The sequence below is a fragment of the Diaphorina citri genome, unplaced genomic scaffold, assembly GCF_000475195.1.
Source record: "Diaphorina citri unplaced genomic scaffold, Diaci psyllid genome assembly version 1.1 scaffold937, whole genome shotgun sequence".
Taxonomy (NCBI): domain Eukaryota; kingdom Metazoa; phylum Arthropoda; class Insecta; order Hemiptera; family Psyllidae; genus Diaphorina; species Diaphorina citri.
Window position 1 is genome coordinate 16987 of NW_007378368.1, and position 18181 is coordinate 35167.

Genomic DNA, 18181 nt, shown 5'->3' on the forward strand with positions numbered 1-18181 from the left:
TGAGAAGTTGTGAGGTTGCATTTGCTCAACTTGCTTCCGGGAATGCAACCCCAGTCCTTACAAAGGGCAAAGGGAGCATAAGGTTGCTTTCGCTTAGTTGGTTCCAGGAAGGAAGCCTCAGTCCTACCAAAAGAAGGGAGTGAGAGAGGTGAGATAAAAGGATAGGGGGAGGGAAGAGAGAACAAAGGGAAGGAGAGGAAGAAGAAGAAAGGAGAAGGAAAAAGGAAGAAGAGAGAAGAAGGAAGAGGAGAAGAAGGAGGAGGAAGAGGAAGAAGAAGAAGGACGAAGAAGAAGAAGAGAAAGAAGAAGAAAGAGAAGAAGAAGGAGGAAGGAGGAGGAGGAGGAGGAGGAAGAAGAAGAAGAAGGAGGACGAAGAAGAAGGAGAAGAAGAGAGAGAAGAAGAAAGAGAAGAAGGAGGAGGAGGAGGAAGAAGAAGGAGGACGAAGAAGAAGAAGGAGAAGAAGAGAGAGAAGAAGAAAGAGAAGAAGGAGGAGGAGGAAGAAGAAGAAAGGAGAAGGAAAAAGGAAGAAGAGAGAAGAAGGAAGAGAAGAAGAAGGAGGAAGGAGGAGGAAGAAGAAGGAGGAGGACGAAGAAGAAGAAGAGAGAGAAGAAGAAAGAGAAGAAGAAGGAGGAAGGAGGAGGAGGAGGAAGAAGAAGAGGAAGGAGGACGAAGAAGCAGAATGAGAAGAGAGAGAAGAAGAAAGAGAAGAAGAAGAAGGAGGAATATATGTATAAGGGGGAGGAAGAAGAAGAAGGAGGAGAAGAGAGAGAAGAAGAAGAAGAAGAAGAAGAGAGAATACTCAGAAGGTTGAGGTTGCACGAGGCACAACTTAGAAGAAAGTAGAATAAAGGACTTCAAAAGGAGTATGATTTCGAAATTCTCCTCCAGCCTAGCTAGCTTGGTTGGTAGTGCGTCTGCCTTGTAAGCGCTAGGTCACGGGTTCGATTCCCCCCCGGGAGGATTTTATCCTACACGCATAAGGTTATTTATTGTTTTGTACCTACCTCGGTGGTGTATATAGTGGTCAAGGCGCTCGCCTGGTAAACAGAAGGGCGTGGGTTCAATCCCAGCCGAGGTATGGAATTTTATCCTCAATATAATTTGAGCGGGAAACAATAAATACTCAGAGGCAATTTTACCAGGGACAAAGTGGAAGGAGGTTTCTTTTGTAGGAAAAAATACAGTCAATTGTGTTTAGTTGTCAAGAAAAGGAGCAGTTAACCCAATGTTGATATTGGTTTGTAAGTGAATTAAAAAAAAAAAAAAAAAAAAAAAAAAAAGAGAAAAGATCTCTCTTCAATTTTGATAACACCTCCATTGTTACAGTTCTTTCAGTAGTGGGTATTTTATTTTCAATCCAGTCCTTTTATTTCCTATTATGTTGTATTTAAGTCTTTGTTTTCTGAATATTGAAATGCTCTCTTAGTAATTCCTTCATTGCAAAATATCAATACCTACCTAATATTAATAAAAAAAGGGGGGAAACATTCCAACAATATGTCAATTCTTAAAAGGGTTAAAAAGGGTTAAATTCTTAAAAGGGTTTGTCAATTCTTAAAAGGGTTTGTCAATTCTTAAAAGGGTTTGTCAATTCTTAAAAGGGTTTGTCAATTCTTAAAAGGGTTTGTCAATCCTTAAAAGGGTTTGTCAATTCTTAAAAGGGTTTGTCAATAATTCTTAAAAGGGTTTGTCAATAATTCTTAAAAGGGTTTGTCAATCCTTAAAAGGGTTTGTCAATCCTTAAAAGGGTTTGTCAATCCTTAAAAGGGTTTGTCAATCCTTAAATAAGCTCTATTATTATTATGGTACCTGAGATCAATGTGTTTTCTCAATTTATTTAGCACTAGCCGAAATCCTTAAGGCATGGCCGTTCATATCACTCATCCATTTAGTGGTCTTGCTCGGTGTAGCCGAACCAAAACGAACCTGAAAAATAGCCTATAACCTTCACGGGAGTGCAAGCAATAAGTTGACAAAGTTTCATAGCAATCGGATGAGCGGTTTGGAGGCATAAAGCTCTCTCTCTCCCTTCCCCTCTCTCTTTCTCTCTCTCACTCTCTCTCCCTTCCCCTCTCTCTCTCTCTCACTCTCTCTCCCTTCCCCTCTACAAAATTATCGGCTTTCAATTAAGCTTTTCCTCTCTGCTCATGTGTAGCAGGAGATTTTAATTGTCATTTCCCTCCTGAGGTGTTATCCCCTGGGGAGGGATAGAGGCACTAATGTGATTGTCTCCACTGAGTCTGGTCCCTGTCTCCACTAAGTCTTGTTATTGTCTCCACTAAGGAGGAGGAGGAGGAAGAGGAGGAGGAGGAGGAGGAGGAGGAAGAGGAGGAGGAGAAGGTGTTGGAGAAGGAGGAATAGAGATAGAGTATGAAACATGATAGGGAGGGAGATAAGGATAGAGAAGGGAGAGAGATAGAAAGAGAGGAAGGGGGGGTGAGGCACAGAGATAGAAGGAAAGAAAGGAAAGAGAGAGATTGAGAAAGGGAGAAAAAGGAAGGAAAGATTATCTAGGGACTCTAATAAAGATCTTAATAATAAAACCATAATGTAATCCTTCAAGATTTTCAACCTAGGGGAGTAATATTCAGTTTCTTTCCTTCCTGTTTACTCTATCTCTCTCTCTCTCTCTCTCTCCCTTCCCCTCTCTCTTTCTCTCTCTCACTCTCTCTCCCTTCCCCTCTCTCTTTCTCTCTCTCACTCTCTCTCCCTTCCCATAGTTTCCTCTTCTTCTTCTAGTTATTGCATTTAAGCACCAGGTAGGTTTGAGAATCAACAAGTCCTTTTGGAACTAAATGCAAATCCATGGTTTAGAATTGTTAACAATGTAGCATCATTTGAACAGGTGGTACTTGTGCAGAAGTCATGTCTGTGGAATATTGCTACCAAAGGAACTGGCACAAACAAGCAGTGACCAGTGTTATTATAGGGTTAGCGGAAGTTGGCCAGTTTGGAAACCAATGGGGTAAGTAATATTATTAGTATTAACTGGGACCGGGGGTAGTTGAAATGATAAAGGTTGACATGATCATGGTAGGTACTTGTGCAGAAGTCACATCCGTGGAATATTGCTACCAAAGGAACTGGCACAAACAAGCAGTGACCAGTGTTATTATAGGGTTAGGTTAAACGCAAGAAGAAGTTTTCACAATTAGAGCAGTGATTAGTGTTATTGTAGGGTTAGGTTAAATACAAAAAGGAGCTTTTCTCTTCCACGGATGTGACTTCTGCATAATTACAATCTTTTCCTCTGATAAGATAGGATATCCTTTGAAATATAGAAAAAGAACAAGGGATTTTGGAGTTGAAGTAATTAATCAAAATGAAATAAATGAGGTTCTACTGTGCCTAGACTGCTGATTAGGACAGGTCCATTGTTTGGAGTGGTCAAGAGAACTGACTCTCAACCTGGAGGTACAGGGTTCAAATCTCAGCCGGGACAGGCATAAAAGGTAAACAGAGAATGAAAATTTGGAACTCTAAACAGGAACTTTTTTAAGGTCTCTAAAAAGGAAAATAGGTAATAGGTAGGTATCAACTTTTTTACTTGCTGGAAAATAGGTACCTATCAACCATTACTTACCATTCCCTTTGACTCCACCTTCCACCTAATTCGGGTTCGACTGTATGAAAAATGAAAATTAAGTTCGCGCCAAAAACAGCGAATGCGCACGAAACTTTTTTTGAGCAATGTGACTGCGCGGTCTCTAAAAAGGAAAATAGGTAATCAACTTTTTTTTACTTGCTGGAAAATAGGTAGGTATCAACCATTACCATTCCCTTTGACTCCACCTAATCCGGGTTCGACTGTATGAAAAATGAAAATTAAGTTCGCGCCAAAAACAGCGAATGCGCACGAAACTTTTTTTGAGCAATGTGACTGCGCATTAAAAATTAGGCTAAGTACACACGACCGTAGAGAAAAGAAATCGGTGTAAATTTGTAAAATTAAAATCCAAAAATTTATTTGAAAAAAAAAAAGGACAAAAAAATAAAACCTCTTCTTATACCTATTCTAATTTTAAATAAAGCCCAAAGGTACATGTCAAATTGTTTTTCAACCTTTGAGCAAAGGTGGTAACATATATTTGATCTTTCTTGGTTAAATTGGGCCGGGCCATTGACATCTAATACCCTAAGGGCCGGGCCTAGCCCTTGATTAAATTCACAACTCGGGAGTCGTGTGTACCCGGTTTTGATTTCTGATTGGTCCAAATTTTTCCCGCCAGAGGTTTATCTTTCAAAAAATGTTTTTTCGGCACGTGCCAAAAATGTGTTTTTAATTTTTCCAAGTTAAAAATTCAATTTGAAAAATTAAAATTAGCTTTTTGATTAATAACTTAATAAGTGCAATTTAATGATTTAATCATTATCTAATTTAGGTCAAATAATAAATAAGTCTTCGTTAGTACAAGGACTAGAAGGTGTTTTTCCTTTAGTTCTACCAACTTTCTTTCCTTGCTTCAAGATAACACGGTCCATTTGGATTTAACAGAGCAAAGACTGGACTCTCTTTATAATATTAAGTATGGGAGCTCTCTGCAAAATTTGAGCGACCTGTGGCTAAAGGTAAAGTCGTGAGAAGCGCTAGTTCCTTTTGAGCTTTTTCCCTGTACAGGTGTACAGCCCTAAATGGCGGAACTTTGGTCCGGAATAACGGCCGAACCGTACCTTCTGGAAACAGGGCCCAAGGATATTTTTAATCTATATAATTTACCGAATCTCTGTGCCAAGTTCGAGCGACTTTGGCTGAAATCTAAAGGCCTGAGAATTGCGAACTCTTTTCGAGCATTTTCAAAGACATGGCGTTAAAAAGCGGCCGAACTGTACATTTCTCGAGGTCCGGCCCTCTATAATTATGTATTTCTGCAGGCTTTTATCCCAACTAAATGAAGGCCAACTTAGGTATTACCCATTAGAAAGTAAAAATCCTTCGAAGATATTAAAAGTCGTGTGATGTTCACACCAGATTTTTTTTTTTTTTTTTCCTTCTCTCTAGATCTTTTTTCCCATGAGGAACATATTTTTTTTTCTCTGTGTGTCACTTGGGTGTTCTTATCTTTTGACTTTCTTTTTCTTTCTAATCTCCTATTCTTTCATTCTCTTGCTTCCCATTCATCGAATCTCTTTTTACTTTCTATGTACAGTAGAACCTTCGATTATTTTAACTTCTATTATTTCAACTCCAAAATCTATTGTTTTTTTTCTATCTCTCAAAGGATATTAGATATTATTGCTTTATTTAGACTGTCGAATTAGGACATGTAGTCCCATTATCTCAACAGTTTAATATTGCACCACTTTATTTATTTAAATCATAAGCTTTCCTTATCCTATTGAATGATGCTTATTTGAGTATTATTTTACCCTAACATTCACCATATCTCTAACCGTTTATTTCGGTATAGCTGAAAACCGCCAAAAAAAAAAGGTCGAAATCCGTCCAAAAAACGGTCAAAATACCGCCAAGCGCAGCACCTATCTCAACTAAACGTTTTCTGTTGCATCCTTGTCACATTTGTGAACTACATACCAAATTTCAAGTCCCTAGCTCATACCGTTCCCCAGATATTTTCAAACTAGACCGAAAACCGCCAAAAAGCGGTCAAATGCCGCCAACCAATGCACCGATCTTAACCAAAAGTTTCGTGTCGCATCCTTGTCACATTTGACAGCTACATACCAAAATTTTAAGTCTCTAGCTCTTACCGTTCTTGAGATATTTTGTTTACAGACAGACAGACACACACACACGGACCAATGTCTGAAACTTTGGATTTAGGCTCTAGGGACCTCAAAACGTGTTTTGACACTAAAAACTGACCATCGAAAATTTGACCCGATTACATTACTTTCCTTCCTATAGGATAAGGAAAGTAAAAAGCTACAGATGTGAATTTTGTACTTACCTATGTTTAACTTCCAGGGGATCTTCTTCTTCAAGGAGGAATAGAGATAGAGTATGAAACATGATAGGGAGGGAGATAAGAATAGAGAAGGGAGAGAGATAGAAAGAGAGGAAGGGGGGGGGTGAGGCACAGAGATAGAAGGAAAGAAAGTAAAGAGAGAGATTGAGAAAGGGAGAACAAGCTGTGTCCGTCCCTCCGGGAATTTTTGGATATCCTATTATTAAATATGTTTATATTAGACATCCTAGGTTATAAAGTTATGACATAAGTAACTACAAAACTTATTACCTTTATATGATACAATGGATACACGTTCCTTGTCCTTGTCTCCTTGAGTCTCCTTGAAAAAGTCCACGGAGATGGACGAAACTCGAGTCGGATAAGATCAAAACCGGAACGTGTATCCATTGTATCATATAAAGGTAATAAGTTTTGTGTTACCTATTTCATAAGGATATCCTATCTTATCAGAGACAAAGATTATAGAAAGTGATCATTTCAACTACCCCCGGTCCCAATTAGTTCAAATGACTGCTCTACTGTACTAATGTATAGCGGGGCTATGCTAGTTCTCTTCAATCTTTTGTGCATAGAAAAGAGCAACCATTATTCTATTTATTTGCTTACTTTTGTATCAAATTATACAGATAATGCACATACCATGTAGGTACAATAGACTATCTATCTCTACATCAGGGCCGTATTTTTTTAGGGCGGGGGGCGGCCCAGGCCTCCCTCTCGAGCTTCATTTTTTCTATTACTGTAGGCCAGGCTCCGAAAATTTGACCAGCCCCCCCTGTTTGACAGAATCCTGGATACGACCATGCTACGTTTATGTTAACAACAGATGCATTGCCTAGGGAAAAACCATGTAAGAAGTTAACATCCGAGTGTATAACAAATTTAATGCATTGTCTAGGACCCTAGGGGAAGAAAAAGTTCGGAAAGCTTTAGTTTGTGAGTAGTCTGAGCTTCTGAAAGCAACTTTGCAAGCAATGTCACATTTCGCAAAATGTTGACGTTTTCATGCAATGTTTTCTTCTGTAATATTACTTTCAAATTTTAAATTAAGAACGCAGTTTATATAGTGTGCGCCGAAATATGCATGGCAAACGCACAGTAAAATGGCCAAAACTTGTTGCTCCCCGGGGATTGAACCTGATGGTCGACCTATGTATATATCAAATTAAAGGTCTTTTTACCAGGAACACGAAAGTGATGGTGCAACATTTGTCCAGAAAACCAAAAAGCCAAAAAATCAAAAAACTGTTTTTTCGGGGATTTTTTTTTGCATTTTCTCACACAAATGAGCTCTGATCTTGAAATTTGTCGCGACGACCTATAAACTCAAAGCGAGAAAGTTTTAGATAACACTTCAGAGTAGTCTGAGCTTCTGAAAGCAACTTTGCAAGCAATGTCACATTTCGCAAAATGTTGACGTTTTCATGCACTGTTTTCTTCTGTAATATTACTTTCAAATTTTAAATTAAGAATGCAGTTTATATAGTGTGCGCCGAAATATGCATGGCAAATGCACAGTAAAATGGCCAAAACTTGTTGCTCCCCGGGGATTGAACCTGGTCGACCTATATATCAAATTAAAGGTCTTTTTACCAGGAACACGAAAGTGGTGGTGCAAGTTTTGTCCAGAAAACCAAAAAGCCAAAAAATCAAAAACTGGTTTTTCGGGGATTGTTTTTTTACATTTTCTCACACAAACAAATGGGGTATACCTAAAAAACTGATTACACAAAATTCAACTGATTGGCCATAAGGAGTGCGAAAATTAGCTGACTGACCATAAGGCATCAAAAAACTGGTTTTTCGGGGATTGTTTTTTTTACATTTTCTCACACAAATGAGCTCTGATCTTAAAATTTGTCGCGACGACCTATAAACTCAAAGCGAGAAAGTTTTAGATAACACTTCAGTCGTTATTTTAAGACCGGTTTTAGCGTCACCTATGTTAAGCTAGCTGAGCAAGGTCATTCAGATAACACTTCAGTCGATCATTTAAGACCGGTTTTAGCGTCACCTATGTTAAGCTACGCCGAGCAAAGCCAATAAATTGATAACACTTCAGTCGATCATTTAAGACCGGTTTTAGCGTTACCTATGTTAAGCTACGCCGAGGAAGGCCAATAAATGTGGATGTGAAAACATTATTTTGGTCTTGATTTTAAACCATTACATGAAAGTAAAGTCGAAAAATCAAATCAAGAATAATAATAAACTGAATATTAAACAAATTAGGTAGGTACATAGGTACTGATTTTCTCTAATCACGTTCAACTAAACTACGGGCTGAAAAATTCCCGGAGGGACGGGCCCAGCTTATTATTATTATTATCATTAACATTATCATTATTGCGTAATCACTTTATTAAGGTACATAATATTACATATGGGAAATAACTTTCAACATATGAATATCTAAATCTCTCAAGACTTTCCTAACGATGGACGTGGTAGATAAAATGACTGACATCTGTGCTTTCTTGATGATAGCTGAAGGATTTTTGATGTTCAAACCCTCTCAATTCCGGCCCAATTACGCCCCCAAAACCGACTGGGCCGCCAACAGTGGCAAGCGTAACGCTTCCGGAGGTTACACCAAGAGGGAGTTTGCCGCCAAAACGGAATTTTCCGCCAAGTCGGAGTATGGCAAATCCGATTTTTCTCCCAAGAAGGAATTCGCGAAATCGGAGTTTTCCCGATCTGATTTTTCCCCTAAGAAAGAGTTTGCTAAGTCGGAGTTTTCCTCTAAATCGGCCACTGGCGAAGTCTACTATGGGTACAGGGCTAAATCTGTTCTTGGAGGAAGTGGAACTACTGCTGTTGGTGGACATGCTGGCAGAGGGTTTGGAAATGGCCATCCAAGTGGACATGGTTATCAAGGAAGAGAAGAGAGAGGCCCGTCCACTCATGAGAAGAGAGAAAATGGAAATGTTTTCCAGGGAAGAGACGAAAGAAGCCCTAATAGTTATGAGAAAAGAGAAAGTGGACATGAAAGATCGGTAGGAAGTGGCAGTGGGTATGAGAGTGGACATAATTATCAGGGAAGAGAAGAAAGAGGCACTAATAGTTACGAAAAGAGAGACCAAAGTGGACATGATTTTCAGGGAAGAGTTGGACATGGTAATCAAGACAGTGAAGAAAGGGTACCTAGCTAATTTTGAAAAGAGAGATAGTGGGCATGGCATTGAATTTGAAGAAACCATTTACTCATGAAAATTTGTAATGAAACAATAAGTTGAAAAATCAGAGTAAAGAAGAGGGTGCCAATTATGAAAGAAGAGAGGGAAAAGGTTTTTAGGGTGGAAATGATGGAAGTGGTCCATGCAATTGATTGTGATTAATACCCCAGAATAGGCCCCTGGTGCCAATTGGGGAAAAGGTTTTTTTTTTCTAAATAAGTATAATGTTAGGCAAGAGTCTTTCTTATTTCTAGTTTTTTTTTTATTATTATTATTCCTAGAGTTTTCCAAGTTTTCAGTATGTTCCTTTACATATATGTTAAGAATTTGTCCTATTTTTTTCTCATTTCTAAACAGAAGGTCACTTTCCAAGAGGGACCCGGTTCTGTTTCCAAAAGGAAAATGAACCTTTGCTTTTTTCTTGGTTTATTTTTTATTAACATTTATTAAAGTGTGCTTTCTTGGTTTATAATTTAATTTGAACCAAATAAAATATCTAGACCTATTGTGTTCCTTTTTGTTTATTATTAAATTTATAAGAAAAAATAACAATATATACCCTCTTATTTCTTTCTTTCCATTTTATTTTATTTATTTTATTATTATTTTTAGTCCGTCCTCCCTTTATTATTACAATAGTAATAAAAAGGTATAAGGGACGGACTATTGTATTCGCTTCGGTGTCTGTCACTCGGTCGGTCTCTGAAATTACCTACTTTGTTTATCTTTGATAGATCCAGTGGTAAACGCACATCTAATGCACCAGACCACAATGGAACACTAAAGTTAAGCAACGTTGCTTGCCGCTGGTATCCGGATGGGTGACCATCAGGACAATTGTCTGGCCTGGCCTTGGGCTGGGTGATATGAATATGAACGCAGGGTTTATACGCATTTTCCCGGAGTGAAATTCCATGACTAGGTAGGTTGAAATGATAAACATAGGGTAAGTGTACCATTTATTCGCCCACCTAAAAACGTACCATTTATTGGCCCACCTGCCCACATTTATTTTTCTAATTTTTGTTTGTAGCTACTTCCACTAACTTTGACACTATCAATACGACTTGTTCACCCAACAGTAAGTCCAGCAGAACTTCCACTAGTTCATTGGGCGCGAAAGCTACGTCTACTAAATCAACTGGAATTGTCAACACCACCAAGTCTTCTAATGATGATTCCTTAAGTACTACTTCAGTGGGTATTGCTTCTATTGGTACTTCACTTTTTGCAACCGGAGGTACTAAATCGTCTGATGTAACTTTGGCACTATCAATACGACTTGTTCACCCAACAGCAAGTCCAGCAGAACTTCCACTAGTTCAGTGGGTGCGAAAGCTACGTCTACTAAATCAACTGGAATTGTCAACACCACCAAGTCGTCTAATGATACCATGACCAAGTCTTCAAATGATGATTCCTTAAGTACTACTTCAGTGGGTATTGCTTCTATTGGTACTTCACTTTTTGCAACCGGAGGTACTAAATCGTCTGATGCTGATTCCTCAAGCCCCACTTCAGTGAGCACTTCTGCGGCTGGTACTTCAACTGTTACTATCAACAGTACGACGAATTCTTCCTCTAATTCAGCTGGAATGGATACTAAGGCTGGTACTACCACTGATACAAATGCTGCCCCCAATTCTGCCGGTACCATCAATACTATGTCTGGTACTACCTCTAATTCATCCGACACCATCAACACGACAATTTCTACACTTAGTTTATCTAATACCACCAATACTATGGCAATTTCTACTCTTGGTTCTTCCGGAGTAGCTAAAACTATGGATGGCACTTTTCCAGGTTTTCTTTGAATTTTCACGATTTTCCATGACTTTTTGGCCGATTTTCAGATTCCATGACTTTTCCAGGTCGCATATAAACCCTGTGAATGTGATTAAGCGGGTAGCTTGTCGCCAGTCGCCACATGGTGGATAAAACCCCTGTTAAAACTTTGGCAGCTAAACAGTGACATTAAAACCCCCAAACAAATCACTTTGAAAGAAAAACACAAAATTGGAGTTATCTAATCAAAATGTTTTGTATTTGAATAATTAAATCATAGTCAAAATAAAAGTGGTAGGGAAAAGAAAAAAAAAACCTAAATTGTTACGTAAAATTTACAAGTGATGGAAACTTAGCCCAACAGCTTCACCACATACTTATGAACAGGTTACAAGAGTCGAATCTTAGATGTTGGTAGAATAATAGTTTGGAAAGAAAAAATAATCATCAAATCTCAAGTCACTCTGTTCCAGAAGTACGGGCTGGCTTGAAAAGAAAAATAAAAAGTGGGCCGCTCAATTCTTGTCCTTTTCATACACATTCATATATACAAATGGGCTGGCTTGAAAAGAAAAATAAAAAATGGGCCGCTCAATTCTTGTCCTTTTCATACACATTCATATATACAAAATTAAAAAGTAGAAAGAAAAAGTCAAAATCAGAATTCCAAGGGAATATGAAGCTATTCCCTTAATAAAAATAAACCCCTGAAAGAAGCCCCCATTTTGAAAAAAAGAAAATCAGGATAATTTTCTTTTTATTGATTTTTTATTTCTTTTTAAGTGTCATGTGTGATATGATTGGAACTTCAGTTCCTTCTTCTAGTACACCTATAACTACTTCAGTTGATTCTTCCAGCGCTATAACTTTGTCAACTGATTCTGGTACAGTGTCTACGTTGGCATCTAACAAAACAGATTCTCCCAGTACAGCTATACCGACTTCAGTTCCTTCTTCTAGTACACCTATAACTACTTCAGTTAATTCTTCCAGCGCTATAACTTTGTCAACTGATTCTTCTCTAGCTACTTCCACCAACTTTGGCACTATCAATACGACTTGTTCACCCAAAGAGGTTTGACAGAGGGAACTGTAATTGCTATGGTCTTATCGTCCCGAAATTACCTACTTTGTTTATCTTTGATAGATCCAGTAGTAAACGCACATCTAATGCACCAGACCCCAATTGAACACTAAAGTTAAGCAACGTTGCTTGCCGCTGGTATTCGGATGGGTGACCATCAGGACAGTTGTCCGGCCTTGGGCTGGGTGAAATGAATGCAGGGTTTATACGCTTTTCCCGGAATGAAATTCCATGACTAGGTAGGTTGAAATGATAAACATATCACAGTAGGTATATGTTTATCATTTCAACCTGCCTAGTCAAGATGGACCTTCACAAAGTTACAGAATCTTCAATCTATCGTTCGAGAAATTCCAGAAAAAGTTATTAATTGAAATTTCCCGGCTTCAAATTTACACTCAGATTCCACATACATTTTCTTGTTTAAAATCTTACCACACAAATCCCTATTCAGATATTTTCATAAAAGAAAATATACCTTTTCACTCATTTTCAACATACCTATGTATTTAAAATCTGCCACTTAAAATCATAATCTTGGATGTTGGTAGAATAATAGTTTGGAAAGAAAAAATAATCATCAAATCTCAAGTCACTCCGTTCCAGAAGTACGGGATGGCTTGAAAAGAAAAATAAAAAGTGGGCCGCTCAATTCTTGTCCTTTTCATACACATTCATATATACAAAATTAAAAAGTAGAAAGACGGGCTGGCTTGAAAAGAAAAATAAAAAGTGGGCCGCTCAATTCTTGTCCTTTTCATACACATTCATATATACAAAATTAAAAAGTAGAAAGAGAAAGTCAAAATCAGAATTCCAAGGGAACATGAAGCTATTCCCTTAATAAAAATAAACCCCTGAAAGAAGCCCCCATTTTGACATTTCGGAAAAAAAAATCAGGATAATTTTCTTCTAATTGATTTTTTCATTTCTTTTTAAGTGTCATGTGTGATATGATTGGAAAAAGTTATTCATTGAAATTTCCCGGCTCCAAATTTACACTCAATTTCCACATACATTTTCTTGTTCAAAATCTTACCACACAAACCCCTATTCAGATATTTTCATTCATTTTCAACATATGTATTTAAAATCTGCCACTTAAAATCAGGCATGTGAATTGTGTTTGTTATTGCACACATCTTACATATGACAGACACAAGTTAAAATAATAACAAACCTTTCTTTCCTACAGGATAAGTAAAAAAAAACTCAAATAAATTTCTTCCCTTTATCAAATGAAAATTTATAAACGTAAAACAGAGTGAAATTGATATAAACGTCATACAAAAGAGGAATGAACACTTGTCAAGTTTTACAATGACTTGGAGATTTCACTAATGCTGGGGTTCAAAAGTAAATCGAATCTTGGAACAGTGTAATCAATCAATCCCGAGACATTTCAATCAATCAAGCCTCAAACATAATGAATACTGACATCAATCAAGCTTGGGTGTCATTTAAAAATTGTCAACTATTAGATCACAGTTTACCAATTTTTTATTGTGGCTTCGTATAAACATCAATACCTAGTAATAATCATGGAAAGATACATGGAAATGGACCACCTCACTTTAGTAAAACACCATATTCCTACACGGAAATGGATCACTTTATCTTCCTTGTTTCCAGACCAACAGTTTACCAATTTATTTTGTATCAGGGTTCAGTAAAAACATCATTTTTCTGGAAAGATACGTGGAAAGCTATTCCCATTTACCAGTATCAATAAAACCTCTTTATTTTCCAATACTCGGTAACACACAGTCCTGTCAAATTTTCACGTAAGTTCAATACTCGGTAAACCCACAGTCAAGAGAGTTGGAAAAATTGTACTTGCAAGTACAAAGTACAAAGTACAAGTACTTTAATTGTACTTGGTATCGCAAGTACAAGTACAATTACAGTTTCTGTCACAGCATATTCTTGAGATGGACTTCTTACGGGGTTTAGTTCGAATTTCGTCCCGATGAGTTCCATGTATACAGTTTCTGTCACAGCATATTCTTGAGATGGACTTCTTACGGGGTTTAGTTCGAATTTCGTCCCGATGAGTTCCATGTGAGACGTTCTTCATAGAATTTGATGACGATCTGCGGACACTTGAGGTTGGCTTCCTTGGCGGGGACCAGGTCGGCTTCATCAACTCCTGAAGAGGGAGAAAACAAATCATTATAATATTTAAATTTATTTCATGAATAGCCAGCCTAGTTAGCTTAGTTGGTAGTGCGTCTGCCTTGTAAGCGCTAGGCCGCGGGTTCGATTCCCGCCACCACAGCACTGGGTTTGTGGCGTTTCCTTGCATAGGCCAAGACTCGAGAAGATTTTTATTGACCGGAAGTTGGGATAATAACTTGCCATTCAACTAAGTCTAGTGTGAACCATTAGACGAGGTATCTCAGGCCACTAAGTCCACATTAGTGCATCAGACAGTGTGCGTGGACCTTAAAGATCTCGTCTTTAAGGTCCGAAAGAAAGACACACTATCACGTCACGTGAGCTGTGGCTACTATCAACGGATTTACCTAGCTACATTATTAAGGGAAAACTTTGAACTACATCTTTCTTACTCCCCATGAGTACACGTAACCTGCCGTGACGTGATGTGATAGTGGTGTGTTTCTACGTTTAAGGTTCACGCACACTTATTCGTCACGTATACGTTCGGTCACCTTAGTTCATATTACTCCATATCTTGTTCAATATTACTTTACAGTCCGTCTCTGTTGTGGATAAGTATGTTTCTACTTCAATATCTCCACTGGTATATCTCCACATCTTTAAAGATTTAAAGATTTGGGTTTTTAAAAGATGAGTGTTCCACCGCCGTTTTTTTTTCGTAGCAATGGAACAACTGCTACATTAGACGCATGTGGCCTGTGTCGTAGCATGTCCATCCCGTAGTATGCCTCTCATCAGATGGGCGAGAAGAGACACAATACTTCCCATTTAGGTGCTGGGTCAACACGAGAACACCAGAAAGTAACCCGTTGAAATATTTGCAATCGAAAAACGAGTACAAATTTTTGTCTTTCAGATAACCATTGAAAATACACAAGTGAACCGTGGCAGCAAGTGTGGTGACATGATTACATCCAACAAGGAATCTCCTTGGTGGAACAAAAAGTACTATGATAAAATAAAGGTTGATTCCCTTACCTGAGCTGTCATTAGATTCTTTTCGTTTCTTGCTCGTGCTGTCCTTGCTATTTTCCTCGGAGCTTTCCACACTCGATAGTGATTTCTTTGTCGTGACTTTTTCCTTCTCCTTCTTTTTGGCCTCCTTGTTTTTCCGATTCTCTTCAAACTCTTTGATCATGTCCGGGCAGGTGAGATTTTCTTCCGGCTCCCATGTGTTTTCATCACTAAAGGGGGGGGATGTAAAATTGGACAGAAATATTGCATCACTGATTAGTTTTTTTTTTCTTTTTTTTTCTTTTTTTTTTTTTTCAAGATGAGTGTTTCACTGCTGTTTTTACTTCTTAGAAGTCTTACCTAATTAATTAACACTTCAATAATTAATGAGAACTTCAATTCAACAGCTTTTATTATGTTGAACAAACATTTCAACTATTGCATAATTGAGAGTAGCTAATTAAATAAATAATTTATAGTGGATTTCACAATGAGAGATTTCACTAATGGGAGAATTTTTAATAATCCAAAAAGGAGTTTTAAAAATCTAAAAAAAAGACTAAAAATGATTTTGGGTGAGTAAAAACTACAAACTTATTCCTTTGATGTTCTAAAAAAAGTTTTCAATGAACCAAAAAGGAATTTTTAAAAATTCCTTTTTGGGTCATTGAAAATTCTCCCATTAGTGAAATCTCTCATTAACTCATGGGTGAAATCTACCATATGAGTTCAATAGCAGCTTTCATTAAGCTAAGCTTCTATTTCAACTAGTCTAGTTAGGTTTTGGAGGGTAGTACACCTTCCTTGTGAAAACAAGGTTGCAGGTTTGATTCCTACTAGGAGCAAACAGCTTTCAGGAAGAACAAATTAAAAGAACTTGCCCTGATCATATCAAAAGATATGCTTGCTATTATCCATCACCATCTCTACAGCTTTACCTACCATTAACAGTGTAAGGTGGATTTCACATCTAGACTGCAACTTGTAGTATACGGCAGTTTTCATGTTGAGGGCTACAAAGTCTTATCGGCCTGTTCACACTTGAACTTTAAGTTTAAGTGTCAACAGGCCCATAAGACTATGTAGCCATCAACATGAAAACTGTATACTACAAGTTGCAGTCTATATGTGAAATCTGCCTAAGAGTCCATAAGTGCATAACAATAAGTGGAGAGCACACAGCTGTATACTCTCAGCTCTTTGCAGTTTGAATTTGTAGCTTCCCTCTATCATACAAGCTTGATGCTCAATACTCTCCACTCAACTCTGTCATTACACTTAGAAAACAAACGGCACTTACTTTCCATAGCCTTCCCATTTGATATAGTATTCTACTTTGCCCTTCACAACTCGCCTGTCGAGGATTTTCTCTACAGTGTATTCTTCTTCATTACCAGATCCGGATTCGTTGTCAGACATTCTGAAATGGAAATACAAATTGCAGAAATTATAAGATTAAGTTCAAATTAATTGTGTTAATTTTTTCCTCTTTAAAGTCTTTCATCGAAAGACAGTATTTTTGTTATTTCTGTGGAAATTGACAAGTTTGCAGATGATGTAGTTGTGACAATCTGCTGAAGATGGGTCTGGAATTCAGACCTGAAACATCCAGTACAAAACAAGGTACGTGCCAACTTCAAGTCTAGAAAACAACAACATTGTTGAGTCTTAAGTGTGATTGTTGGTAAATTGAAAATACCATCTAACGAAAATGTAAAATTACTAATAGGTAGAATTATCAGTGGTATTTTCCTTCCATCAAAGAGTACCTACTGTGGTACCTATTTCTCCGTTTTTGTTTGGGTTCAACACATCAACAAAGTCAGGACCCAAGACACATGCAATCTTTCCAAAAGTTACCTAGTGAAATCCCCACAAACTGCCCGTCAACTTTACACTTCCAACACTTAAAACAAATGATAAATATTCTTTTTAATCGGACTGTCAGTAAAAATGAAATTTCCCGAAATCGTTCCAGAATTTCAGCAGAGTCAAATTTTTTGGCTCTACAATAGGAATTGAAATATGGGCTGCCTCATGAGTACCTGGAGAAGTAACTTTAATCAAGTAGTGACCTGTGGCAGCATTACCAGTGTAAAGGAGGCTCTTAATTAGTAATGCTGTGATACCTTTAAAAGTTGTAAAGAGGCTTCCAGCTTCACCACGAATAACAAATTTAATTCACAATTGATTCACGATTTGAGTAAATTAAATTAACGATTTGATTTTGATTAATTCTATTCTATTCTATTATTTTCTAATCCAACCTATTCTATTCTCATGTTTCAGTATCGAGACATAGAAATCACCAAGCTCTGTATGAAATATTTCCGTCAGAAGAATCACATGGACATTTACAATCTCCTCCAGTCTGCCACTGGTAAGAATCTAAGAAAGTATCATGACTTGATAACATGCTGCCATTTTCATTTTTAATTAGGGGTTGGATGGAAGAGAATGCCTTAGGCATTAATCCCGCCCCTGAGTTAGGATTTTTCAATTTTTTTTTCTTTCTTTATTCAATTTTCGTTTCGTTTGTTAATTTCTTATTATTTTGTTATTTTGTTTTGTGTACCTGTTTGTAAATATTGTATTGTAAAAATATTGTAAAATCCTAATAAATCAACACGAGAACACCAGGAAAGTAATCCATAATCCAATCACACATTGGAATTCTCAAGAGATGTAAAATGGGACACAAATAAACACAGCACTTACTTTCCATAGCCTTCCCATTTGATATAGTATTCTACTTTGCCCTTCACAACTCGCCTGTCGAGGATTTTCTCTACAGTGTATTCTTCTTCATTACCAGATCCGGATTCGTTGTCAGACATTCTGAAATGGAAATACAAATTGCAGAAATTATAAGATTAAGTTCAAATTAATTGTGTTAATTTTTTCCTCTTTAAAAGTCTTTCATCGAAAGACAGTATTTTTGTTATTTCTTTGTTAATTGACAAGTTTGCAGATGATGTAATTGTGAAAATCTGCTGAAGATGGGTCTGGAATTCAGACCTGAAACATCCAGTACAAAACAAGGTACGTGCCAACATTAAGTCCAGAA

At 37.5% G+C, this 18181-nt stretch overlaps 2 protein-coding genes across 2 annotated transcripts in view; one reads left to right on the forward strand and one right to left on the reverse strand.

The window, feature by feature from the left end:
• Positions 1–9189, forward strand: part of LOC113469052 (hornerin-like) — a 16131-nt gene extending 6942 nt beyond the window's left edge. Inside the window, exon 7 of the mRNA XM_026826461.1 lies at positions 8443–9189. Within this exon, the coding sequence (XP_026682262.1) occupies positions 8443–9083 (641 nt within the window). The 3' untranslated portion in view covers positions 9084–9189. The remainder of the gene's footprint in view (positions 1–8442) is intronic.
• Positions 1–17071, reverse strand: part of LOC103513185 (chromobox protein homolog 1) — a 17612-nt gene extending 541 nt beyond the window's left edge. The window contains exons 1-5 of the mRNA XM_017445716.2: positions 16975–17071; positions 16415–16534; positions 15110–15344; positions 14667–14757; positions 13962–14128 (exon numbers count right to left, since the gene is read on the reverse strand). Of these exons, the coding sequence (XP_017301205.1) occupies positions 14010–14128; positions 14667–14757; positions 15110–15344; positions 16415–16533 (564 nt within the window). The 5' untranslated portion in view covers position 16534; positions 16975–17071 and the 3' untranslated portion in view covers positions 13962–14009. The remainder of the gene's footprint in view (positions 1–13961; positions 14129–14666; positions 14758–15109; positions 15345–16414; positions 16535–16974) is intronic.
• Positions 17072–18181: the final 1110 nt, after the last annotated feature.